Source organism: Callospermophilus lateralis, chromosome 11 (assembly GCF_048772815.1).
Source record: "Callospermophilus lateralis isolate mCalLat2 chromosome 11, mCalLat2.hap1, whole genome shotgun sequence".
Classification (NCBI taxonomy): Eukaryota; Metazoa; Chordata; class Mammalia; order Rodentia; family Sciuridae; genus Callospermophilus; species Callospermophilus lateralis.
Window position 1 is genome coordinate 23,136,275 of NC_135315.1, and position 26,704 is coordinate 23,162,978.

General features: G+C 56.0%; 1 protein-coding gene across 3 annotated transcripts in view; it reads left to right on the forward strand.

Annotated features, from left to right (window-relative positions):
* The window catches only part of Srcin1 (SRC kinase signaling inhibitor 1), a 38,302-nt gene extending 13,186 nt beyond the window's left edge, over window positions 1-25,116 (forward strand). Inside the window, exons 3-18 of one of the 3 annotated variants that reach the window (XM_076869828.1) lie at window positions 599-797; window positions 1,215-1,308; window positions 1,860-2,725; window positions 3,762-3,854; window positions 4,086-4,129; window positions 4,444-4,631; window positions 5,713-5,888; window positions 10,220-10,350; window positions 10,454-10,601; window positions 10,920-11,166; window positions 11,676-11,910; window positions 13,897-14,051; window positions 14,401-14,553; window positions 15,163-15,285; window positions 19,156-19,302; window positions 24,105-25,116. In XM_076869828.1, the coding sequence (XP_076725943.1) occupies window positions 599-797; window positions 1,215-1,308; window positions 1,860-2,725; window positions 3,762-3,854; window positions 4,086-4,129; window positions 4,444-4,631; window positions 5,713-5,888; window positions 10,220-10,350; window positions 10,454-10,601; window positions 10,920-11,166; window positions 11,676-11,910; window positions 13,897-14,051; window positions 14,401-14,553; window positions 15,163-15,285; window positions 19,156-19,302; window positions 24,105-24,239 (3,134 nt within the window). In that variant the 3' untranslated portion in view covers window positions 24,240-25,116. Of the gene's footprint in view, window positions 1-598; window positions 798-1,214; window positions 1,309-1,859; window positions 2,726-3,761; window positions 3,855-4,085; window positions 4,130-4,443; window positions 4,632-5,712; window positions 5,889-10,219; window positions 10,351-10,453; window positions 10,602-10,919; window positions 11,167-11,675; window positions 11,911-13,896; window positions 14,052-14,400; window positions 14,554-15,162; window positions 15,286-16,169; window positions 16,206-19,155; window positions 19,303-23,838; window positions 23,939-24,104 lie in introns of those variants that run through there. The other 2 variants (XM_076869829.1, XM_076869830.1) reach the window with 2 other exon arrangements.
* Window positions 25,117-26,704: the final 1,588 nt, after the last annotated feature.

Below are 26,704 nucleotides of genomic sequence, written 5' to 3' on the forward strand. Positions count from 1 at the left end.
GTACGGACCAGCCAGGCTCCTCCCTCTGCTCGTCTCCTCCAGCCCTCCTCATCCCCTACACCACTACATCCCTCCTGAGCTCAAATCCCTCTTTCCCAGCAACCACCCCTGTCAGGGCCCCTCTGCTGTCTTTCTCCACCCCTCCTTCTGCCTCATCATCCCCTGCCCCTTCCTTCCCTTCTCTCCTCTCCTGCCCTCCCTCCTCTCTACCCCAGCCCTCTCTTTTCCTACTGAGCTTCTTAGCCCTTTCTCTTATAGAGCAGTCCCTCTTTCCTTCATCCCTCCCTTTTTACCTCTCTTCCCTCTCTCTCTCTCCTTCGGCACCTCTCTACCCTTCCCTAACCCCTTCCCAGTTTTTGCCCTACCTTCTCCTGCCCGCAACCCCGTTTCCCGGTCCAGCTGCCTGGGATCGTGGTGCTCCGGGAGGCCAGCCCTGGCAGCATGAGGAGTGCCTGGGTGCACCTGCACTCGGGGGCCGCATCCAGCCTCAGACCCTGCCTCTGTGGGACCGGCTCAGCTCCCGAAGGCTCCCCTTGCTCTCCGGGCGGTTGGTCTGGCAGCGGGGGCAATAACAACGAAGGTCGCATCTCCTTCGCAGGGGTGCTGTTCCTGCAGTTTGGGGAGGAGACGCGGCGCGTGCACATCACGCACGAGGTCAGCAGCCTGGACACGCTGCATGCACTCATCGCGCACATGTTCCCGCAGAAGCTCACCATGGGCATGCTCAAGTCGCCAAACACCGCCATCCTCATCAAAGACGAGGCGCGCAACGTCTTCTACGAACTGGAGGACGTTCGGTGGGCGTGGCCCCAGGGGGATGGGTGGGCTTCCCTATACTCCTCCCCAGGAGACTACCCCCAAGGCCCTTCCCCAGCTCCTTCTAGACCTTCCCTCTGCCCTTCCCCTCTCCTCCCGGGCATGATCGTCTGGTCCCCTCACCCCCTCCCTTCTAAATCTCCCAATCCTGCGGGTTGAGAGACACCGACCTGACTTACCCTGGAAATGGCTTCACAGGCTGAGGAAGTGGTCCGGGTGGAGGCTGTGGTGTGTGTTGGTGGCAGACAACCCAAGGCACCAAGATCCACTGAGCAAAGGACTTAGGAAGGGGTTGGGGTCCTGGTCCCCTTGCCACCTCTTTTTTCTGTGGGCAGTAGCTGCTTCTCCTTACTGCATGCCTGGGACATGCTTGGTGACCCTCTGCACCCTTCCCCCAGGGATATCCAGGACCGCAGTATTATCAAGATCTATAGGAAGGAACCACTGTATGCTGCTTTCCCTGGCTCACACCTCACGAATGGGGACCTTCGGGTATGAATGAGGATACCCAGGGGGGGATCTTGGAGTATGAATGGGGATGCTCACGGAATTGGGGAGGCTGTCAGAAAGTGGCCCAGGCAGGTAAAATGTGGGCAAATGTCAAGGGAACCAGGGAAGACTAGGAGAATTAAGGGGGCTGACCCCTTAATTATGGAATTAATGGAGGAGCCCTCTCCTCTCACAGCCACTTCACCCTTGCTCCAGTCCTGTGCACTCAGGACTTCTCTAACAGACCTCTAGGTATTCTAAGGCCCCTCTCCTGAGCCACTTATTCTCCTTGACTTCCCCACCCCCCCACAATGGGGCAGGCTGAGGGGTGACCCTCTGTTGCTTCTCCATCTACAACTTTGCCACACACCCTCACACACCTGTGCTGGGAGCCCTGATGGGTAAGGTGCCCAAAATACACTGCAGGAGAGAGGAAAGGCAGAGAACAGGGACTTGCTGGGCGTCAGGGGACTTGATGCTGGCTTCTCAAGCAAGGGCAAAAGGGTTCCCTTTGTGACTAGCCCTGTGGGGTTACGGAGCTGTCTTCTGCGCAGAGAGAGATGGTGTATGCTTCGCGGGAGTCATCGCCCACTCGGCGACTCAATAACCTGTCGCCTGCACCGCACCTGGCATCTGGTTCGCCGCCTCCCGGGCTACCATCTGGGCTGCCGTCGGGGCTGCCTTCGGGTTCGCCATCGCGCTCGCGTCTCTCCTACGCTGGGGGGCGTCCGCCCTCCTACGCTGGCAGTCCGGTGCACCACGCGGCAGAGAGACTGGGAGGTGCCCCTGCAGCCCAGGGCGTTAGCCCCAGTCCAAGCGCCATCCTGGAGCGTCGCGACGTCAAACCGGATGAGGACCTGGCGGGCAAAGCGGGTGGCATGGTGCTGGTGAAGGGCGAGGGCCTCTACGCTGATCCCTATGGGCTGCTGCACGAGGGCCGCCTGAGCCTGGCCGCGGCCGCTGGCGACCCGTTCGCCTACCCCGGCGCAGGCGGCTTGTACAAACGCGGCTCGGTGCGCTCCTTGAGCACCTATTCGGCCGCTGCGCTGCAGTCGGACCTCGAGGATTCGCTGTACAAGGCGGCCGGCGGCGGCGGCCCGATCTACGGCGATAGCTATGGTTTCCGCTTGCCGCCCTCCTCGCCACAGAAACTGGCCGACGTGGCAGCGCCCCCCGGAGGGCCCCCGCCGCCTCACAGCCCCTACTCAGGGCCACCTAGCCGGGGCTCGCCGGTGCGTCAGTCTTTCCGAAAAGATTCCGGCTCTTCCTCGGTCTTCGCTGAGAGTCCTGGAGGCAAGACCCGCAGCACCGCGGGCTCCTCGACAGCCGGAGCCCCTCCTTCCGAACTCTTCCCTGGACCTGGGGAGCGCTCGCTCGTCGGATTCGGGCCACCAGTACCAGCCAAGGATACGGAGACCAGGTGAGAGACACTTGCAAGGCCTCAGGACTATGGGAGTGGGGTGGGATGGGAAGAGGAGGCACCCCGCAGAGGCCCTGTCAGACGAGTTTGCTGAACTCAAGAGATCCCAGAGTCCTTTGAGATCTACAGTGATCTTAAGTGGGTGGCCAGAGAGCATTTTGGATACGGCAGGGAGGGCACTGAAGAGATGGGCATGCCATCTCTTTTGTGTGCAGATCTTGAAGCAGTGGGTGAGAGGGCCCCAAATATGGACTCCAGATGTGAGTTTGCATGTGTTCCTTGAGTCTCAGTTTCTGCAACTGTAAAATTCAAGGGCTGAGCCAGCCTTTTTTTTTTTTTTTTTTTTTTAAGTCAATTTCCAGCTGGAACACAGAATTTGTAACCATGAGAGCTGTCCAGCATAGGGTCAGCTGAATTTCACTAGGGAGTGGGGTGCTGGTAAGAAATAGGGAGGGGGAAAGAAACACATTTTTTTACCTAGCATTCAGGCCCGGGAGTCCTGAACCACCACTCAGTGCCCTCTTAAGGGTGCAGGGCTGAAGGAGGTAGCCAGGGTGAGAGATAACCTCTGCCCTCAAGCTGCACTGCTGACTGGTGAGAAGCCACCTGTCTTCACACAGCAACCTTGTGGCCTTTGTGACAGGCACTGTACCATTTCCTGATGCCAAGTTGCACAAACCCAGTTCCTGCTTGGTCTAGTGGGGAGATACACTAAAACATCCTTGCATTGCCCTTGAGTGGTCTGGGGAAGAGGTTCCTTAAGGCCACTGGAACTTTGGGATGGCCTCAGAGAGGAGGTGGGGAGAAAAGCATAGAGGGGCATAAGCAAAGCATGGAGTGGTCAGGACAGATGGCTTAGGGAGGTGAGAAATGCAGTAGGGGGTGGGCTTGTTCTTTAGGCATTTGGTCTCTTTGTGTGCCTGAACTGCAGCTGGGGAGAGAATGTTATTTCTCCTGGTGATCAATCTTAGAAATGAGAGGCTGAGCAGGAGTCATGCTTAGAGCAGGGATTGCTCAGAATCACCTTCCTCCCCAGGGAGCGAATGGAGGCCATGGAGAAGCAGATTGCCAGCCTCACAGGCCTGGTGCAGAGTGCCCTACTTCGAGGCTCAGAGCCTGAGACACCCAGGTACGGTCCCTCTCCAACACTACTGCCAGGGGCAGGAAGAAGGGGCAATGGGCATTAGAAGCCCTGAGCTTGACTTTGCCAATGTCTCACTGGGCAAGTCCCTTCCCTTTTCTGCTGTTCCATTCCATGATCAGGGAGCTGAAAGAGATGACATCTAAGGTCCCACTCAGCTTTGATGGTCTGGGGCTGGCCTGGACCTCTGATGACCATCTTCTTTTCCCTGTGCTACAGTGAGAAGATTGAAGGCTCCAATGGAGCAGCCACCCCATCAGCACGTGAGTGACCCTTCCCTTCTTTTCTCACAGGGCCTTTCCCTCTCTGAGTCAGTTTCCTAATCTGTAAACTAGGGATCAAACAATAGCTACATTACTGGACTTTCGATGGATACATGAGTGTTCACCTTAACCCAAGATGTCACTGCAATGGTGCTTTGTTCCTCGTTGTTAGAACTGATTATCACTTAGACAGGAAGCAAAGTCATGTGTCTCTGGCTACTGTGTGGGGTCAAAAGTGGGGAGGATCTTGCACCAGCGCCTCTCAGTCTCACTTTTTATTCCCTTTCTCCCATCCTCATGGTCCCTCCCTGTAGCATGCGGGTCAGGCAGCAGAAGCAGTGGGGCAACCCCTGTATCTGGCCCTCCCCCTCCCTCAGCCAGCAGCACACCTGCAGGGCAGCCCACAGCTATCAGCCGGCTGCAGATGCAGCTGCACTTGCGTGGCCTGCAGAACAGCACCAGTGACCTGCGTGGCCAACTTCAGCAGCTGCGAAAGCTCCAGGTAATGCTCCCCTCAAGCACCACCAACTAGCCCAAACTCCTTCCACAAGTACTGTCTATCCCCCAGTGTCCTGCCCTTCCCCATGGAGCTCTGGGGAATCCCTTGCTGCTTATAGGTCCCTACCACCTGAACCCTTTCTCCCCTTTTCTTGAGCTCCTGCTACTCATTGAACCTCCACCCCTGGCCCATGCCCCCGCCACTAGCCCTCCTTCTTTCCCATGGCTCTTCTAGAGCCCCAGGCCAACCCTCACCATAGATATCATTGCGGGTGGGGGGCAACTCCAGTTCCTTCTGGCCCTGCATACCTCTTCCCCACGTCCCCTCAGCTCTCCCTTCCTGAGCCCGGACAGTCTGCTCCGTCCTTCCTGGCAGATGGTCCCACCAGTCAGGAGCCTGGCATCGCTGTGCCGGCTACTCGAGAGGGCCCCAGCACCCGTCAGGCGAGAATAATGCGCAGAGACAGGCTGGGGAGGGGGCAGAGAGTTGCCATCTGGGTCAAGGGTAAGGTCTCGCCCACCCCCCTCCAGTCAGGCTTGGAACTGGGTTCGACTGTTATCTTAGCATTAACTTGGTCCTCCCGTCCCAGTCACGGAAACTATCAACCCCAGCGCTTGAGTCCTTCATGCCAGGCCCGTCCCCATTCAGGGCTGCTCAAGGCCACAGCCACGCAGCTGCACTCTAGGCAGGGCCCAGCGTAGGACCCCCGCCCCGCGCCACATTTTCTCATCCTGTTCTTCTGCCCCTACACTTTCCCAGAACTTAACCTTCCCCTGCGCCACTCACTGCCCCCAACCCTTTGCTGCTGCTCATGGCCACAGCACCTTCTGCACTGCCCAGCATAGCACCGCCCAGTACAGCACGGCTCCCTCCACTGTCCACTGCCAGTTCTCCTGCCTCCGTTTCCCCCCAAATTTAGCCCTCGGCCCCTACCCGCACCCTCCGTGGCGGCTCGTGGCCACAGCTAAGCAGCCGCATCTTCTGTGGAGCTGGAGCCGCATAGGGCTGCCCTCTGCACTCGCTTGCCCCGCGCGCCTCCTATCCCTCCCACCCAGGTCCAAGCGCCCATCCTTGCATCCCGCAGCTCCAGAACCAGGAGTCGGTGCGCGCGCTGCTGAAGCGCACAGAGGCGGAGCTGAGCATGCGCGTGTCTGAGGCGGCGCGGCGGCAGGAGGACCCTCTGCAGCGGCAGCGCACCCTGGTGGAGGAGGAGAGGCTGCGCTACCTCAACGACGAGGAGCTCATCACCCAGCAGCTCAAGTGAGGCTGGGCCCGGCCGCGGAGGGAGGGTGGGGGGCGCGGCCGAGGCCAAGGCAGCCTGTTTTCCCTGGGAGGCACAGCTCCCTTCCTTCAGAATCACAGGTGACGTTGGTTTGTTCTGGGACCTGATTTCATCCTCCTCTGTGGCCTGATTTCTCTATGACCCACAAACCTTTGACCATCTGGCATAATTCCCGATTTCTTTTTTTCTGGCTTGGTGCCTGCTTTTGCTGTGGTCTTGCTTCCTCATCATTTAGTCTGGCAACTTCACTCACATGTGGCTGGGGCCTGATTTCTCTCTGACCTCTGCCTGCTTTTGTTCTGGCTCGTGACCCATGTAAATTGACCCTAGGGCAGAGCATGCAGGTGGAGTGTTCAGGCGCCACCCCCACTCCAGCTTGGTGATGACTAGCCACCATTGTCACCACTCCTGTTCACTGATCTCTGAGACCAGGTATAGCCAAGGAAAACCCTCCTTGCTTGGTATAACTGGAACTGAGCTGGAGTGTTCTGGAAGGAAGAAAGAATAGCGAACACCCCACGCCAAATGATTGGACACTGAAGGGTTAACAGAAGACCGTCTCCATCCAAATTTAGCAAATGGCTGTCTGACCACAATTCCATTGTCTGGCACCTTTGAAAGGAGAAGCTGCCTTTTGCTGTCCATTCAGGAGGGAGCACTCCCACCCCACTGCAGCTTTCCCTTATCAATTACTGAGTCTGAGGCAAAGACTTCTGCTTCTTCCCTATGTCCCTCCCTCTTGGTGACACAGGGCAATAGGGGACTTGGGGTCTGGCTCCAGCATCGAGGGGCTATGTGTTCAGGGCAGTTCTTGCCTCAGTACCCTCCTCTGTGTCCAGTATTAAGATTTTTGCAGTTATCTGGAGAGGGGTTGGGTTGTACTCAGCAGGGCCGAGGAGCCAGGAGAGCTGCCCACAGAAGCTCAACTTCCTCCCTAAGTCATATATGGAGCCTTTGCAAAGGCTCCTGCCCTATCAACCTGGGGTCCATGCAGCCTGGTGGCACATGCCTTAAAGAGGCAGGAGGCAAAGATTCATATAACATCATATGGCCAACATGAAGTAAGGGGTCACCCCATGTGAAAATAAGCCAGCAGCCGCTGCCTGTCACTCAGATGCGACGGCTTAGTGAAAGCTCCAGCCAGATTTCCATTAGACTAGCAGCTGCCATCCCCCTCTCCTAGGGAAATCTCTTTACTGGGCTTTCCTGTCCTTTCCTTGTTCCTTTCCATTTGGCACAGCAGAGCTGGGTTGGAATTTTCAAAAGAACTTTACTGAGACATTAAAGGAAATATAAAAGCACAGAGGTGGAAGAGATGAAAGGATGGATTTATTCTCTGGTCATTAATGAATGTCTGGTCCTTGTCTTCCTGGGGGCCTCTGTTCTCTAGGAACATACAGCTCCTCACCCCTGCCCTTTGTGGGACCCATTGCTCAGACTACTCTCAAATGACCTGAAAAAACTGCTTCTGTCAGGATTCTCCATCCTTCTGGAATGGGCCTCCTGCCTATTTTGAGTGGGACAGGGGCTAACTGTGTGCCAGCCCTGTTGTGGCTCTGGCCCAGCCTTGAAGGCCCTCCCTGCACACCTTCCATAGCCTCCCCAGGCTTTAGCCCTGCAGCCCTTCCCCACCCCCTACTCCGCTGCACATGCGCATGTCTTGCCTTATTTTGCTGTGACCCTTCCTCTTTCCTGGCATCTTGCTAGCAGTTAGGCTGGTTCTGTTTCATCAACTTGGCTCACTCATGTGTCTGTCTAGCCAAGCTCTGCCGGGGACTCTGCCCTGCTGACTGAGATCTGTTGACTCCTGGACTCAGCCTCTGCCTAACCCACCTTTGGAGATGAACAGTTATGCAGGGCCCTCGCTCACACAGGCCCCTTGCTGAGTGTAATGCTCTGCCATCACCCTCCTGAAAGTCTTAAGTTTTGAACTAGGAACTGATCTCTCATTTTGCAGTGGGCCCTGCAAATTATTTAGCTGGTTCTGTACTGGCCTTCCCCTCTGGACCCTTCTAGGGCTAAACACCCAGTCACTTTTTTTCCCTTCTTAGGGTACTGGGGATGGAACCCAGGTCCTTGAATATGCTAGACAAGCACTGTACCACTGAGCTGCACCCCAGCCCTCAGCCATTATTATTATTATTATTATTATTATTATTATTATTATTAGATACCAGGGATTGAACCCAGGGGCCCTTAACTACTGAGCCACATCCCAGCTCTTTTTATTTTTTATTATGAGAGAGAGCCTCGCTAAGTTGCTGAGGCTGGCTTTGATCTCATGATCCTCCTGCCTCAGCCTCCCAGGATGCTGAGATTAGAGGTGTGTACCATCATGCCAGGTTTTCAGCCACTTTTTAATCCACTCTCTAGACAAACTGATCTGTAATTCATTTGCAGAACCTGACCAAGTTAGGGGCTTCAGAACTTTGGAGAATTGAATGACAAGACTGAGCCTTGGGGCTCTTGTCCCCGCTCTGCCTGAGAATTGTGGTGTCTTTTCCTCCTGAAGGCTTCCCTGAGTCCTGCTTTAAATGAGGGTGTCTTCTCTGATTGATGTTTGGAAGTGACTATTTTATAAAACTGACCCAGCCTAAACCAATCAGGTGTCACACACATATAGGGGAAAGTTTTGCTTTCCCATGTAGCAGAGTCAGGCCTAGGTTCTGGTCCTTGGGATCTGCTCTCCCTCCAGTCAGGACAATGTGACTTAAGCCCACGGTGACAACAGAACCAATGGCTGAAGTAAGATGAGTATCTACTGAAGGCTAGGTGTGACCCCTGGCATGCAGTAAGCATTTAATACAAGTTCGCTCCTTAACCAGCAGTGCTGAGCCATAGGATTTTGCCCTTGGCTCCAGCCTGGTCCATCTTTTCATCTGCTAGTCATGCTGATAAGATTTCAGATGACACAGAGCTTTAAGGGTGAGCAAATCTGTGGGATGATGGAACCGGGATTCAAAAGTTGTTTGCACCTGGATTATTGAGCTAAAATCCCACAGATGGGATTTGACAAGAATGTATATAAAGTCCCACATGTGGCTTTACACGTGGGACGTCAGTGACTCAAGTACAGAATTGAGATGACCTACTTGTAGCAATTCTTTCCTTCACTTGTTTATTCATTCTGCAGTTATTTACCAGACATCTACTCTATACCAGGCACTGTGCCAGGTGCTGGGAATTGGAGATAAACCTGGAAGACATAGTCTGCCTGGGGTTAGTGGTCCAGAAGGTTGTACAACCCAGCAAACAGGAGCTTCAAGGGTTTGTGGGGCAGGAAGCGAAATCCTGACCTCAAGTGGAGGGCCTGGGAGAGTTTTCCACTGAGTCCTGAAGACAAGTGGAAATTAACGTTTGTGTGGTGTGTGTGTGTGTGTGTGTGTGTGTAAGTGAATGGAATGTTCTAGGCAGAGACCATGGCATTTTAAAGGATCAGAAAGGGCTGCACATACAAGGACCTCAGAGAAGTTTCAAACGGCCTAAACAGAAGTAAGCTGGATGGGGTGGGGAATGCAGATGGAGGGAGAACAGATCCCAGGGACCAGCCCATTCACATTAGCTTAGTTCATCCTTGTCATGGCCCACGTGGGAGGAACTCTTGCTGGATACCCCTATTTCTTGCATGAGAAGATCAAGACCCAGATATATTAGGTAACTTGCTCAAGAGCTGGGAAGGCTGAGCTGGGATTGGGTCTCAATCTTGCTGACTCTAGAGTCAAGTTTCCAACCACCACTTGTCTGCTTTGGGAAATTTGGATTTGAGTCTCAAGATCCATTTAAGGATCTTGAGGCAAGGGATGGTGACTTGTTCTGAGTTTCATCTTAGAAAAGTGTGGGGCCTTAGATGACATGAGCTCAATATGAAACAGCTGAAAACTTTCCTCAAGGAAAGAGGCTGAGTGGCTTGATCAGTTAACTAAAGGTAGATGGGCATGGTGGTGTCTCCTCAGATAGGGGACTCCTCGGGGGTACATGCTGCTGCCTCCGGTTCTCTGAAAGTTGGCCAGACTCTCTACTGCTTCTCTGGCAGAATAAAAATCAGAGGCTGCAAGTTACAGCAAGGGAGATTTGGGCTGATGTTGCTAAAGATCAGAGCTTGCAAGGTGGGCCTAGGTCGGCTTTGTGGGAGCTCTTTGGAAGTGTCCCCATTTCTGAGATTTGGCATTTCTGGTTTTACTTGGGCATGTGGCCTGGTGAATAACTTCCAGCTTTGATCTTAATAGTGGCCTGATTTCTTTCCAGCTGCTCAATTTCAGGGGGCTTGGCTGGGGCCAGAGGGGCTAAGAGGGTATCTCTGTGGCTGCAGTGACTTGGAGAAGTCAGTGGAGAAGATCCAGAGGGATGTGTCCCACAATCACCGGCTGGTACCCGGCCCTGAGCTGGAGGAGAAGGCGCTCGTGCTGAAGCAGCTTGGGGAGACACTGACAGAGCTCAAGGGTGAGTCTGTGCCAGGGGGTGTGGCCCGTGCTCCCACCACTAGGCTGTCCTCCCGGTCCTCAGTGCTCTCTCCCTCCCAGCTCACTCCTCCCTGTCCCCTCAGCTCACTTCCCCGGCCTGCAGAGCAAGATGCGGGTGGTGCTGCGTGTGGAGGTGGAGGCAGTGAAGTTCCTGAAGGAGGAGCCGCAGCGCCTGGATGGGCTCCTCAAGCGCTGCCGTGGGGTCACAGACACGCTGGCGCAGATCCGCAGGTCACTCTCTCCCTGAACTGATTGCCCACAGGGTCACACACTGGGCCTAGATCCATAAGAATGCCCAGCCCTATCCCGACTCCCCCAGAGTTTCCCAGAGCGCTGATGGCATCTGCACTTCACCTCTGACCTATGACCCCTCCCGGGCTGCAGCCTCAGTTTTCCCTGATGCCCTGTGCAGTCACTCCTTCCCAGATCCTCCCATCTCTCCTGAAAATCTCAGAGCCCTCCTTCCGCCCCACCTCCCTTAGGCACATTCCCTGGGGCCACCCCTGCCCCCACCCTGCCTCACAGCTGCTCCTAACTCTCCTAACCCAGGCAAGTGGATGAGGGTGTGTGGCCACCCCCCAACAACCTTCTCAGTCAGTCCCCCAAGAAGGTGACAGCTGAGACTGACTTCAACAAGGGGCTGGACTTTGAGATGCCACCCCCCAGTCCTCCACTGAACCTCCATGAGCTGAGCGGGCCGGCCGAGGGAGCCCCTCTCACCCCCAAGGGCAGCAACCCCACCAAAGGCCTGGATACTTCTGGCAAAAGAAGTGTGGACAAGGCTGTGTCTGTTGAGGTGCGGAGGCCTGGGCGGTCGAGGGGCACAAGCTGCATCTGTGAGTGCTTGCACCATCCTGGAGTAGGAAGCTCTAAGCAAGTGGGTCCTTTGTCTCGGGGGGAGGAGAGTAAGTCCTCTAATGGAAATCTGAGAAGCATAATGAGAGTAACATTCCTCCTTCTAGACAGAAAGTATATTATAAAACTATAATCATCAAAGCAATGTGGTATTGGCCTAAGAATAGGCTGTGTGGTCAGCGGAATAGAATAGAATGTCCAGAAACATGATATCATATGACAAGGTAGTAATGGGATGTAATATAATAAAGCCATCTTCGTAACCCACACGGATGGCATGTAATTCCCAAGGAGAAGGGTGAGGTCCCCTGGGGGCTGGATCAATGGGAGGCTTCCTTTATATCCCTTGCATGTGTGGATAGAGAAGGGACTGAGCCCTGGAGGTCCTGGGTCAGGGCAGCCGCTCCTGAAGTGTCTAGCACTGGACTGACGCTGACCCTCCACCCCAAGGCTGCAGAGCGGGACTGGGAAGAGAAGCGGGCAGCCCTGACCCAGTACAGCGCCAAGGACATCAATCGGCTGTTGGAGGAGACCCAGGCAGAGCTACTCAAGGCCATCCCGGACCTGGACTGTGCCAGCAAGGCCCACCCGGGCCCAGCCCCCACCCCGGACCACAAGCCCCCCAAGGCACCCCATGGCCAGAAGGCAGCCCCCCGAACAGAGCCCAGCGGGAGGAGGGGCTCAGGTATGGAGGTGGAGGGACTGGTGAGGAGCCCAGAATTGGGGAACCCAATTCTCAGGGCTCTCGGTTGACAGAGGAGGTACTGGGGAGTGAGCACCGTGGTGCGTGGGCTGCCAGAGAAGGGGGTGCTGGCCATCAGTGGCCATGCCTCAGACCACTGAAGGGAGAGGGAGACCCAGAGGGCAGGGTAAGCTGAACTCCATTCTGGCCCTTCCCACTGCCCTGAGGGCTGCTGAGAGGCAGGGAGGACCCTGCATGCAGGAAGAATGATCCTCCTGCCCCTCTTGGCTGAGCTGAGCACCTGCTGTGAGCCAGGCTGGGCTGAGAGTAGGGTGCAGAGGTAGATACCCACAGGGATCCTGTGCTCCCCGAGTCTGGGAAATGGGGGAGAGGCAGAAATTTGAAGGGGAAATGGCAGTCAGTCATCCTTCCTTCATTCTTTCATTCCTGCAATGCATATCATTATTATTTTTTAAAATTGTTTTTAGTTGTAGTTGGACACAGTACCTTTATTTTATTTATTTATTTATTTTTATGTGGTGCTGAGGATTGAACCTAGGGCCTCACATGTGCTAGGCGAGCGCTCTACTGCTGGCACAGTCCCAGCCCCGTTGCAGCGCATATTATTAAGCACCTCCTGTGTGCCCGGTGCTGGGGAGATGGAAATAAGTGGGTGCTTAATTTCTAGAAGTTCAGAGTTTATCAGGGGGATAATACCAACATTCGTGTTTATCAGGCAGTTACTATGTAGTAAGAACTGTTCCAGCTGCTTTCTGTGTTTGACATTTTTATAATTTCACAACAGTCCCAGGGGGCAGATGTAGTAACTATTCCCACTTTACTGACGAGGACCCTAAAACTCAAAATGGTTAAGTAATTGGCCCTAGGCCTTACCCAGCATGTAAACATGAAGGGGCTAAGTGCAGCCAGCGGAGGGGAGCCGTGCAGAGCCTGAGCTGTGCAGACCTAGAGGAGGCCCTGGGCGGCCAGGGCAGCTTCCCAGAGGAGGGGAGTTTTTATTGTCTGAAAATGATTAGTCACTTCCTGACCAGTGAGAGGCCATGCCAGGGAGAGGGGAGCAGCATGTACCCGTGCTGGCAGATGTGCTCTTGCTGTTGCTGTTGCCTGACGGGGTCCACCCAGGGTCCACCCAGGGCCCACACCAGGAGTAACAAGCAGAGCAGAGAATGAAAGATTGGCAGGTGCAGAGGGTGCTGGACTAAGGAGCTTGGACTAGTTTGGGGTAATGGGAGCCTCTGAAGATAAGAGGCAGGAGAGTGTCATGATTTGAGTGACCTTCCGACATGTTGTCTGGTAACAGGCTGGAGGAAGAATTGGGGTGAAGGGAGAAAACTGGTGAGTGGGGCCAGGCTGGGGGTGGGGGGCTTGTGCTCAGAACCTGTGGCAAGGGCTGGGGGGAAGGAGACTAGAGTGGTGCTGCTTCTTTGGTACTGGGGATTGAACCAGGGCGCCTTACCAATGAGCTACATTCCCAGTGCTTTTAATTTTTTATCTTGAGACAGGTCTTGCTAAATTGCTGAGGCTGACCTTGAACTTGAGATCTTCCTGCCTCAGCCTCCCAAGGCGCTGGGATTATAGGCGCGTGCCACTGTGCCTGGCTAGAGTAATACTTCTTAAACTTGGATGTGACTGTCAATCTTGCTTAACCCAGAATTCTGGTTAAGTAGCTCAGGGCCGGGTCCTGAACTGTGGTTCCAACAAGCTCCCAGGTGCTGCCAATGCTGTTGGCCCAGGACATACTTTAAGTAGCAAGGGGTCAGAGTGCTGTTAGAGGAAGAATGACAAGGCTTGGGGCTGGATGGCATGGGGGAGTAAACAGAGGAGGGGCCCTGTGTCCTTCCTCCCCGCCCCCTAGTTTTCCTCTCTCCTCCTGGAGAAGGAAGCAAGGTTTATCCAACACTTGTGGTCAGATGCAGTGTGCTGACCACAGGGCTGCAGCCCTGACCCCATCCCATTGGCTGCCTGCAGATGAGCTGACAGTGCCCCGATACCGTACGGAGAAGCCCTCCAAGTCACCCCCGCCACCCCCTCCCCGCCGGAGCTTCCCTTCCTCCCATGGCCTAACCACCACGCGCACTGGAGAGGTGGTGGTCACCAGCAAGAAAGACTCAGCCTTCATCAAGGTACCACTTCCCCTTGGGCAGAAGCCCAGAGATTGAATCAGGGGGAAGCCTGAGATGACCTCTGGGCACCCTCTGGAGTGGGAGAGAGCCCTTTCTCAGAGGCAGTGGGTGGGAAGACCACTGGACAGTGGGACTCTGGACTTCTAGAGTGGGATCCTGGTTACGAGTATTTGCCCTAATTCCACCCAGGCCTCTGCCTGTGGTGGGGCTTCCTGGAAGGGGACAAAGGAAGTTACAGATTCGGAGCCGGGGGGAGGTGGGGGGGTGATCTAGAACTAGTGGGGCCTGGGAGGTGAGTTGGTGCTGGAGAGGACAGACTCTGGTCTTGATGGGGCCCTGGGCCTTTCAGAAGGCCGAGTCAGAGGAGCTGGAGGTGCAGAAGCCCCAAGTGAAGCTGCGGCGGGCTGTGTCTGAGGTGGCCCGTCCTGCCTCCACGCCACCCATCATGGCCTCTGCCATCAAGGATGAGGACGATGAGGACCGCATCATCGCTGAGCTGGAGGTGGGTCAGGGGCATGTGTGGCCTCTGAGGCCTCTTCCAGCCCTGGTCCCCTGCCAGGTTGTCCTTAGGGTGAGGTGTCAGGACCAGGGCGAGCCCCAGGACCCCATCCTTCTTGCCTCCCACTTCTTCACCACTGTAAAATGGGGAGTCTATTAAAGCCCCTTCCTGCAGGTTTGAGTTTTTATTGTGGTTTCTGAGACCCACTCAATTACTCCCCAAACCCACCATACTCTGAAGGCCCTGTGCCAGCATATTCTGAGTTCCCTCAGTGCTGAGACCCCCATCCCAAGTGTCCCAAGGACCGTAAGCCCTGAGGCTCTCCTGGTGCTAGAAGCCACCCATACTCACGGGTCCTCAGCCCTTCACCCCATCCCTCCCACCCCAGTGCCTGGAACCCTGGACCACCAGGGGTCCCTGGAAGAGGAGACATGACCGACGGAGGGCAGAGCCAGCCAGGGGCCACGGTGAGGGGCCAAGGGATGAGGCTGGCTGGGGACTCATGCCACCCCAGGCCATCCTCCCCATGGGCGCCTGCATCACTGGCCAGCAGCACCCCCCTCCTTCCTGATGCCCCCTCCTCCAAACCTGCCCCCACCTTCTGCTCCTCAGGTGTTTGAGAGAAGCTCAGTGTCTTCCCTACCCCCCACGCCCCGTCGCCAGCCGATCCCCACCTTGCTGTCCCCCCAGGACCTGGGGCCCCCCGGGGGCACAGCCCTGGGCCCCACATGGAAGGTAACGGGCTGCCCCACCTCTCACAGCTCTCTCTGCCTGTGCCTCCACAGCCCCCCACCTCTCACGCTAACCTGCTAAAACGCGCACCCTGCCACTGCCCAGCTTCTCACACCTCACCTGCCCCGCCCTCACAAGGACTGCACAAAACTCAGCCTTTCCTCTGGCCTCCTGGGTGGGATTTCCCTGGAGACCCCAGCAGCCTGGGTATCTGGTGGCCCCTGAGTCTGCGTTCCATCACAGGCTGCGTCCCGAGGCTGGCGCTGGCAGCCCGGGCATTTTGTTCCAGTTTGCGGCCTGACTTTTGGTGTGGCCCGAAGCCCAGGCATTGCCTTAGGCTGAGATTGGAGTTTGGATCTTGCTCACCAGATGACTTAAGGGTCCAGCTCAAAATCTGAGTGTCCTGAGCCTTTGCTTAGATGCCTCCCCTATGCCCTGCTCTGCCGCTTGTGCCGGGGAGAAGCTGCTTTTCCCACTAGAATCTATGCCTTGCACTGGGACCAAGACACTCCAGGGGGTTGGCTTACCTACAGCCTCCCCTAACTCAGGTCCCATCTTGCCCACTGGTCAAGAAGCTTAGAATGTAAGAAACCTATGCCTTTCCTTGGCTGCTGGTTCTGTCTTTCAGCACTGGGAAGTTCTTCTTTCTCTCTAATTTCAGCCCTTGCTGCTGTGCTGCTGCACTGATTTCCCCTTTATTCTTTCTTGGGAATTTGAGGTGGATCTGCTATCTGCATTCCTTTGTCTGCCTGGGGAGGCGGGTGGGAGAGGGTCTGGGGATCCCTCTGCCCGGCCACACTGGGGCCAGTGGGTCTCTGTTCTGGGGAGGGCCAGCCCTCCTGTGCACACACTCTCACCTCCCGTTCTTGGTTCTTCCTGGCTTGCAGTGGGCTCCGTGATGGCTGCCCCCCACTTCTGAGTTGGCTGAGGTTTAGTGGCACTGTGGTCTGGCAGTGGGAGCAGACAGGCTGTCTGCTGGGCCGGGGATGGCTTGGATCAGTCTGAGGGGCCATCAGGGGATGAGCAGCGTGGAAGGGGTGCCTCTGGGGCTGGCTGTGCCCCTGGCACCAGCTCCTGTTCCTTTCTGGCTTTGGAGACCTGTTTTGAGGGGTCCAGCGGGCAGGGCCACTTCCCTGGCCGCCTAGGCCTGGCTGACCCTCTGCGTCCTGAGGTGCCGTCGGGCAATGGAGCTGGGCGAGCATGGGTCACCTGTTTGCCTTCCCAGGCTGCACCCCACTCCCAGGTAAGCAGGTGGCAGGGCTGGATGGTTGCCTTGGGAGGGGGCGGTTGAGGTCTCTGCTGCCCACACACATCTGCACACAGCTGTTTTTTCTTTTTGGTACAGGGATTGAACTCAGGAGCACTAAGCCACATCCCCAACTGTTTTTTATACTTTATTTATAGACAGAGTCTCACTAAGTTGCTTAAGGCCTTACTAGGTTGATGAGGCTGGCTTTGAATTTGCCATCCTCCTGCCTCAGCCTCCCGAGCCACAGGGTCTACAGGCATGGACCACCGAGGCTGGCTCCCCATGGCTTTTTAGTGGGAAGAGCACTAGACTGGAGTGAGACCGTCTAGGTTCAAATCCCGGCTCTGCTACCAGCCAGCTGTGGGTCAGTGACAGTGGGGATCATACACTGTTCCTCGCCCACAGTTTCTCATCTGTACATAGGGGACTGAGAGTGGCAGTCCATTTCATAGGTTACAGTAAGCATCAAAGATGGGGACATATGACAGCATCTGGCACAGACTGGTGCTCAGAATTAAACCAGGATTTGCTCAGGTTGGAGGGTGACTGGGGCCTCCCTGCATCCCTGCTGGACACTCACACAGAAGCAGATGCCAGAGGGAGCTTGTCCTGAGTGTGTGTGGGGCAGAGGACCCGGCCAGCCCCTCCCCCTGGAAATCCTTGGAGAGCACTCACAAAGTCGGGGACCGGAGGGGGGGGGGGCAATAACCAGAAGCATCTGGCTAGAGATGAGGATCATGGCCCCACCCTCAGAGGCCAAGGGACATCTGCTCTCTGCCTGAGCAGGTCTGAAGGTCTCTGTCGGTCAGTTAAGTTTGTATTCTAGAGCGCTCACAACGTGCCAGGCTCTGTGCTAAGGAGCACCTGTCCACATGAACTCTCTCTCTTTCCTCCCCTCTGTTATTGTTTTCCCATTGCATGGTGGGTAGACTCTCTGAGGCTGGCTCCCAGGCTTGGCATGGGTAGTAAGACACGAACGTGTACCTGTGCCTCTGTGTAAGCTGGCATCTTTACCAGAAGGTAGCAAACCATCAGGTGGGGTGTAGGGCTTTGCCTCTCTCAGTCAGGAACATCCCCCCCGGCCTCAGTTTCCCCATCTGTAAGAGGAAGGGGCCAAACTCACCTGTGTCTAACCCCCTTCCGAGCTCGGGGTTTGCTTTGCCAGGATCACATTCTTCCTCACATTCCTTCTCCCCGCCAGGCTGCCCCGGGTCCCAGGGCCTTCTGCATCCCACGGATCATCTTGACAGAGTGCACCCCCAACCCTCCCTCCCCGCCAGAGGCCAGGCTGGAGGAACCAGGTCCCGGGACAGCCCCCACTCCAAGACCGAGGACCCTGGCTGGCAATGGGAGGACCTGGGATGGCCCCCAGGCCCTGCCTGGGCTCAGAGCAGAGACTGCCTGGCCCAAGGGCAGCTCGATGCCCGAGAAGGAAGGGACAGCTTGGACGAGCCGGAGCATGGGAAGCCATAGCCCAGAGGATGGAAGAGCCAGAGTCCCCTGTCCTTGGGGACCAACCCCAAATGAGACTCAGGAGCCCTCAGCTGCCGAGACCCCCTCGGAGGAGACTTCCAAGGACTCTGGACGTGATGCTCAAACCTGCAGTGGGGCACAGGCTGCAGCTGGCCAAGGCTGCAGAGTGCCAGGTGTCGCCCCCCAGCGGACGGACAGCCTGGAAGAGACACTCCGGGAACTAGAAGCCACCCTGAGCGAGATGGGCACAGCCCCTGCCGTGGGACCCCCTGGCAGCCCCTCACCCCAGCCCCGCAGCCCCCAGGTGGCTGCCACCCCCACCCACCCCTGCTGCCTTCACACTCTAGTCTCTGGGCCTGCGGAGGGCAGGGAGTGGGGGCCGCGAGAGCCAGCCCCTCCTCCCGCTCTCCTTTTCTCGGCTCACCACCCTCTTGGGAGCCTGCCACCAGGCTGGGGCTCTCAGGCTGAGCCGGGGGAGGCTGGGAAGCCGGCCCACCCAGGACTCGGCCCTCCCAGCCTTGGCAAGATCCAGAGGCCCCTCCTTCTCTGCTCTGTATCTGTAAACCAAGAAATAAAGTTCTCTCCCCCTTTTCCACTCCAGGCTTACCCCACTCCTGTCTCGGACTCAGATCTCTGTCTCTGTCATTTCTCTGTCCGTGCCTCTGTTCTCTACCCAGAACCTCCTGGGTAGGCCTGGTAGCTAAGGAGCTTAGGGAGCCAGACTTGCCCATCTCTGGAGAGACTTCAGTAGGAAGGTGTGGGCTGGGACCGTCAGTCCCGCTCTGTCACTAGAGAACCCGACCCTAACCCCCAAACTCCAGGCCCAGGGTGGTGCCCCTTTTGCTTGGGAGTGGGTGTGGTGCCGGGGACTTGCACTTTAGAAGTGACCTCCCCAAGAGGGCGCAGCTGCCACTGAGCCACCAGCCAGCCAGAGTTCTCAATCAGGAACTGTTGGGATCCAGGCTCGGGCTCTGTCCCTCTCTGGCATGGAGGCCTTAGACCTAGGCTCAGAAAGTAGCCCGAGTTCTGGCCTGGGATGCAGAGCCAGGGAGAGGTCTCCAGGTTCCCAAGGGCCTGTGTGAGGAGACCCCACCTAGTGCTTAGGGTTCCACTAGGACCCTCCAACCCCAACCCTATTTCTCTTCCTGCAGAGTGGTGGTGGCAGCGTGCCGCCCATGAAGGTGGTGACTCCAGGAGCCTCTCGGCTGAAGGCGACCCAGGGCCAAGCAAGCAGCCCTGACAAAGGAAAGCACGGCAAGCAGAGGGCTGAGTACATGAGGATCCAGGCCCAGCAGCAGGTGAGGGCAGGGTGGCGGGCGCCCCCTTCAGGGCCCCTGGGTTTGGGCACAGAGCACCCGCTATGTGCCGCTATTCCCATGACCAGTGAGGTCGTCCCTGCCAGCACTTCCCGGTCCCTGGAATCCTCGTCTCCCTCCTGCACTCAGTCCCAGTGCTCTGGATCTGGATCCCCTCCCCTTTAGGAGTCCCCTCAGGGACAGAGAAGACCTGCTCCCCACCTGCATATTGTCCTTTGTCCCTGGTAAAGCCCAGCCCTCTTGGGGGCCACTGCACCTCCTGCCCTTCTCTGCTCATCTTCAGCCTCCTCTTCCCTGTGCTCAGCTCCCCGATGCTCATCCCAGCCTTCCTGTTAACTCTCAGGCCACCCTCAGCTGAGGGACAAGCCAGTCTTGCACCTGCCATTCAGCCTTGGGTCCGGGTCTGTTGGTTCACTGCCGATCTGTATAAGGTGGGGGGTGGGGGCGAAGGGGAGGAGTTTGGGCCCCATTAGATGGGGTGTGGCAGGAGTTGCAGGGCCTCTGCAGTCTCTGGTCAGGCTTGGGGTTAGCAGCTAGCGTTAGCAGCCTGGCCCTCGGGTGTCTGCAGCCCTGCAGCCTCCATGTGAGGCCCAGTCAGTTCGCTAATTCCTGGGCAGCTCCTGTAGGCCAGGCCCATTCTGGATGACAGGGTGGGCCTTGCTCTGTCTAGATGCTGACTTCCAGAGAGTTCTAGGCTCAAAAGCAGGAGGTTAGAGATGGGTGAGTCCAGCCGCCTTCTTTACAGAAGAGGGGAGAGCTCAGAGCAGGAAAGGGAGTTCCCGAAGATGCACAACAATGACATCAGAGCCAGGACTAGACCCAGATTTCCCCAAGTCCTTCCCACACATGGCACTGAGATAGCCCTGGCACCTAGCCCTCCTCCAGTCTCTCCTTACCTTCTTCCTCATGGTCCCCAGACACACCTTCTAAGGCCCACTCCCAGCAATTTCTCCTGCCACCACCAAAGATGGGTGCCCCATCTGTCCAGAATGGTCCCTCCTTTGTGTCAAGAAGAGTAGCTGATGTTAATGGCACACTCACTTTTGTCGGTCACATCCATGGTCTCCTTTCACACCTGCGCTCTGAGGAAGGGCCTTGTTATGCCCACTGGACAGGTGGAGAGACCGAGGCTGGGGAGCGGGATGCAAACCCACATTATCTGACAGGCCTCCCCCCCACACACATGTGCTTTAGCCTCTTCAGTAGCAGCCCCCTGCTGTCGTCACACCCGCTGTCCCCTGCTCCTGACTCCCCAGAGCCCAGCCTTCTGCCTGTTGCTCTGGGTTCCGGGACTCTGGGCCAGCTGCACACCCTACTCCCCACCCTCCCTGGCTCCTCAGCCCCTCAGGCCTTCCTGCCTCAGGGCTTGATAAGGTCTCCAGCGACCAGCAAGCTGTCTCCTCCCTCTTCTCCCACCTCTCTTCAGGTGTGGCCTTGTAGACCTGCACCTTCACCGTGGGGCTGGGTAGACCATTCCTTGGCATCTGCCCTCTTTCTCAGGATTCACAGGAACCTGACTATGTTATGGACATTTCTCTTCTGCCCGCCCTACACTTTGTCACCTCTGACCTGTTTTCTAAGACCTGCAGGGATTTGGTAAAAGGCAGATTTAATGATCTCTCTCTCACACACACCAGTTCAAACCTGTGTCTTCTGGCCCAAACAGAATCCCCTGCAGTGTGGCCCAGCCAGGGCTCTTCATGACAGCTCTGTCCTCTGGGCCATTACTCCCCTTACCCTTGTTAACACCCTTGATGTGCTCCGGCTGCCTAGACCACTAAGGCCGGCACATGGTCCCCACCACCCAGTCTGTGGCCTTGACCCAAACCCTCTTCTATACAGTGGGGAGGAAAACAGGCAACAGGGCCGTCCCCCTGGGTTGGAGTGTGCACTTGTCAGGGATGACGCTGAGCCTTGGAGCTCGCCTGCCTTGGGATGATGAGCTGGAGGGAGTAGTAGTGCCGAGAACAGAGGCAAGGAAATGGAGTGGGGGTCTCCAAGAGGGCAGTGCGTTGGAACAGCGCTTTACTGCAGAGAAGCCCCAGGAAATGACTGGGAAAGAGCTCATGAGTGCTGGGCTCAGGATCCAAGAGGAGATGGGAGCTGGATTCCCAGGGGTGCAAGGATCAAGAAGTGGTGCTGACCTGAAGCCATGAACACGCCCCCTTCTATTAGGACTGTAAAGCCTGAAGACCATCTATTCTCTCTTCTCCAGTGGCTCAAGTCAAGAGACCTTGCTGGACTGTCCCCTAGAGAGTCCAGGGAATGACAGGATGTTGAGGCTCCCAGGAGGGGCTGGCAAGAGCAGGACCTAGGACCTCCCTGGGGGGAAGAGCAGGGGGCTGCTCTGGCTCTTGCTGTTCCCTATGTGGCCCTGGAATGACAGAGACAAGACAGACCCAGGCTCAGGATGATCTGCTTCTGTAGAAAATTCCGCCTTGAAGCGTGAGGGCTGGGCAGCGTGCTAGAGTCAGGCCAGGGAGGGGAGCGGGCCTCTGCCCAGAGAGTTCCAAGCCTCCTCAGTGGAAAGCCAGATACCTATAAGGTTTCTGCTTTGCCACAAAAGTGACAAAGTTCTGCTTCTCTGGACAAAATCAGGACCCACAGGGGAGGACTAGCTGGTGAAATGAAAGGATAGACCCCTTCAGAGACAGCAGCTGTGACACTGGAGAACTCTGAGCAACACAGGATGGCACAGTCGGACCTGCTACCTCCGCTTCAGTACAACAGTTCAGTTGGGGCTGAAGCCAGATGGCCTTCAAGGAAGTCACAAAACAAATGCTTATAGAGCCACTGCAAGTTGTCTCCATGAAGAGGAGCCCATTAACCAGTGAACGCAACATGTCTAAAGGCCTTGCACTGGCTGTGGCGGGGGTGGGGTGGGGTAATGGGGAGAAGGGCACAGTGCTTGGGTGAGGACAGGTCACCTGGGGGGTGGCACGCTCCCGGAAGGCGGTGTGCCAAAGACCAAAGCTTGCAGAGACCGAGGCCCTTGAAAATGCTGAAGGGAAGGAACAGAAAGCGCTTTTAACTAGAAAGACCAGAGTTCAGAACAAAGCCAACAGCCAGGAGGGGACCAGCACCTTGCTTGGGGACATGGCGAGATGTGAAGAGACTCCAGGGAGGGAGTGGAGAAGCTCTCTCCCCTCCCTGCTTTGCAAGAAAGAAATTTAATGGGGAAGGCTAGAGCAGGGGCGGGGGCGAGCCCAAGGTAAGTGATAGATGGTAAGAGAGTTCCTGGTCGCCTTTAGTTGAGTGTCTTTGAGACCAGATTCTGGAGCCTGGTGAGGGCCAGCTTGTCTCATGGCAGAGGGCAAAGGATGCACGAATCCAGCGACCCTGTGGCTGCTGCCCTGGAACCTTTGAGGAATGGAAGAGCAACCACACTGAAGAGGAGGAGGGCCAGAAAACCCACACTGTAGCCTCAGCTTTCATAAAGAGGAAACGCAGGCTGCAAACTGCAGTGTAATAAAGCCCGGATGAATTGCTGGCCAGGGCCGTTTCTGTGCTTTGTGGAAGAACAAATGGTGATCACCAGCCACAGGGTGGTTCCCTGGGAGCCAGGAAGACCTGCAGGCTGCAGGAGCCAGGACTTGCTTGAGACCTGCAAGGCACCTGGGAGAGCCTACCTGACAGCTGGGGACAACATAGGTCCTTGGGAAATGGAGTGACCCTGCCCAGATATAAATCCAGATATAAATTCAGGAAGGTCTTCAGTGATAAGCCACAGGACTTTGTTTTCAGTCTTATCTTTTCAGTCCCGTTCTTAAAATATCAAAGCTCTTAGTAGCTAAGCGAGTACAGAAGTTGCGGGGAGAAAGCCTGGTCGGTGTGGTCCTCACAGAGGATTCCAAAATTAAACACCCGGGCACCTGCTTAAAATGCACATTCCCAAACCCACATCAGAAACATTCTGGAGGGGGACCCAGGAATCTGCATTTGTGACACATGTCCTAGAGATGATGCAGATGGTTCTTGAACCACCCTATGGAGACCACAATTTCGGAGGACAAGCCTCCAGGACCAGTAGAGACGCAGAGTCTCTGGGAGGTGGGAGGAGGGTGAGCAGCTGGTTCTGCCCACCAGTGCTGGCCAGTGAAAGCAGGACACTTCTTGACAGAGTGGCCTTTCCACTTGCCGGGGTTGGAGGGGGCGGTCTTCCAGTGCTGAGAGGGAGGCTGGGTGCTGAGTGCTGGGTGCCTTCTTTCCCAGAGTCCCAGGCAGGAGTTCTTTGGGGAAGTGTTCCCCAAGAGAACAAGCTCATTCCTGTTTCCACCAGGATCCTTCCGCTTGGTACCTATCACCTGCTGAGGTGCAAGAGGGTCCCTGAATGCTGGGCTGGGCTGCTGGCCCCCTCTGCCTCCCACTCTGGAGGGCTTGCACCCCTGTCGCAGCTAACAGTTCACTTCTTCTCCCTCCCCTCCCCCAACCCTCTCCTACCCCCTTATCCCTTCGCCTACCCCGGGCTCTCTTGTGCTCCTCTGGTGTCTCTCTCCTGCCTTCTCTCTTTCCTATCAGTAACCACGAGGGACCCCACTCTGGTTTCTGGGCCCTTTGTTCCAACCCCTGCCCCTCCCCCACCTTTCTGCCCCTGCAGAGCCCTCCCCCTGCCACTCAATTCAGGCGACTACTGTCTCCAGATGCCCCTCTGGTTTCTTGCTTTTGCAGTTCATTTTCTCTTGGATTTGTGGAGGTTTTCCATTTTTTTTCAAAACTTCAGCTGGGGGCCAGCATGAAGGCTCTCCTTTGCTCTCTCTGACCCCTGACCCCTGTTTTTGTTCCAGGCCACTAAACCATCTAAAGAGATGAGCGGGTCGAATGAGACCTCAAGCCCAGTCTCAGAAAAGCCCTCGGCTTCCAGAACCTCCATCCCTGTATTGACTTCCTTTGGGGCAAGGAATTCTTCCATCTCCTTCTAGAAGCCCCTCACGCCTCCACCCCAGCCTGTCTTCTCCCTCGCTCCCGGTCATCTCTCCCTACTCTGCTTTCCTCCATCCCCCCACCCTGTTCTCCAGACCTGGGAAGGGTTGTCATGGGTGTGACCCTCCTCAGCTCCCCATCCTCATCCCTCAATTGGTGTTTTTGGTTTTTTTTAAATGATTCACTTTTAATTATCTTTTTTTTAAAAAAAACAAAACAGTACAATTAAAAGCCAAACACACCACCTTCCTTTGACTTCCTGTTCCCAGATGGCCTTCTCCGGGCCCACTTCCTGTCATCTTCTCTCCCTTTTCTCTTTCGCCACTCCTCCTCCCGAGTCCATCCTGAGATCCTGCTCCCTGCCTCCTTCCCCACCTTCCCCCCAACTTCCCAAGAACACTCCAAACAAACTCTGAGCCACGGAGACTTGGAGCGGCGAGAGGTCCCTCTCCCCTTCCTCCGAACCTTCCTGGAGGAACCTGTGGACATTGGACCAACCCCGGCATCAGGCTGGAAGATGGGACGAGGGAGGTCCTGGCCCTGGAGATGCCCCACTCCCTGTCCAGCCTCCATGAGACTGAACACTGCTGCTACTCTGCTCCCTTCCTCTCGCCCCCAGTGGGCCTGGAGGCAAGACGGACAGGACCAGCCAGAGAGGAGGCCCAAGTCTGAGGCAGGTTGTGAGGCCAGGCAGCCAAGGCCACATAGCATCCTGCTTGGGTAGGGGCTGGCCTGTGCTAATGGAGGAAGGAAGCCCTCAGACTGCTGGGGTGGAGGCTGGGTGGAGGGAGGCCTGCCACTGGGGCCCTACCTTGGGAGAGGGCAGCCCCGGGAGGGGCATTTGGTACTTTTAGTTTCCTAATTTAGCACTTTAAATGCCATTAACTTATTTAATGGGGGTGGGGAGGGCAAGATTGAAGGGCCTAGAAAATTAAGTCTGAAGGGTGGGAAGGGTCTGGTTGTGAGGGAAATGGGGAGAATAGAGAAGGGATTGATTGGTGGGGGGCAGTGAGGACAGCTGTGACCCCACAGGTGGGGTGATCTGCCCTTCAACCATCCTCACTGTGATTTGAGGGTTTTCAGGGAGAGGATGAGATGTGCTTTCTCCATGGGGATCTGGTGACCACTGGTGAGATGTTTGAGGGTCCCCAAGTCCTGAGCAGCCAGCCAGTGTCCCGGCCTGTGACAGCCCTGACCCGCAGAGGCCTTGGGCAGCGAAGACTGGCTTTTGGCCAGGCCCTGGAGACTGGAGGAGAGGCTGATGATTTGGGTTCTCAGTCCTGGCCCCCCAGGGGGCACAGAAAAGGGCTGGCAGGGAGACTGGGGAGGGGAGGGAGGAGGGAGGCGGCTCCTGGGGCACAGGGTTCGGATCTGGAGCACAAAGTGCAGTAAGCACAGGGAGGGGGCGTTGGGATTCGTCCCCAGTAAGCACAGAAAGAAGGAGCCACTGAAGGGCACAGACCCCAAGACCCTGGGGCCTGGCAGGGCAAGGTCAGCGCTGGGGGGGCGGGGGTGCCGGGGGGGAGCTTCTGAGGGAGGGGAACTGGGTTGTGTTTCTTCATTGTTTTTGTTTTTGTTGGTTCATCCTTGTTTTTTAGCTTTGGATCATTTTTGTACCAAGGCAAGCAAGCCTTTTTGAAAAATAACAAAGAAGAGGAAAAAAAATATATCCCTCCCGGAAAAAAAAAAAAAAAAAAAAAACCTAGAAAATAGGGGAAAAAAAGGACCTCATAAATGATGCAATTACTTTTAATTGCAGGCAACTCTTTACATTTAAGTGAAGTGTCTTAACATTTTATATTGTTTTAAAAATATATTTACATATTATATATATATAATATACGTAATATAAATATATATAAATATTTAAAAAAAGAAAAAAAAAAAAGAAAACCACAGCCGGCCCTCTCTCCCTGGCCGCTGTTTGGCGGGGGAGGGGGGTGGGGTGGGCACATTGGCCTGGCTTCTGTGGTCCAGTGACGCGGTTGGGTTTGATTTGGCTGTACAGAGACCCCCCCTGACTTGGGAGGGGAGGGGGGAGTGGTGCCCCCTCCTCCCTCCACTCCATTACTCTTTGCTTGCTATTCTTCGCTTGTCCCCACACCCACCTCAGCCTGTGACCTGAGTGTGTGCCCCACCGTCATTGTCCGGAGTTGAATGTCCCTTTGTGGGGGGAGGGGGAGATGGGGGAAGTGTCCATCCATGCAGGGGCAGATGGAGGGAGCCATGTCCAGCCCCACCCGTTCCAGTAAAACCCAGTGGGATTTTTCACCTTTCTTCACTTTGGTTCCTGTGCATTTATGGGCTGGGAAGCATTTGTATGGGATTGTGTGCAGCCTCCGTGTTTGTGTGTGCGTGTGCGTGTGTGTGCGCGCTAGCACAAACTGACTTACCCATGTGTGTAGATGCATGGGATGTGCATGCACAGGAATGGCCTATTGTGTGCACGGGGAGGTGTATACAC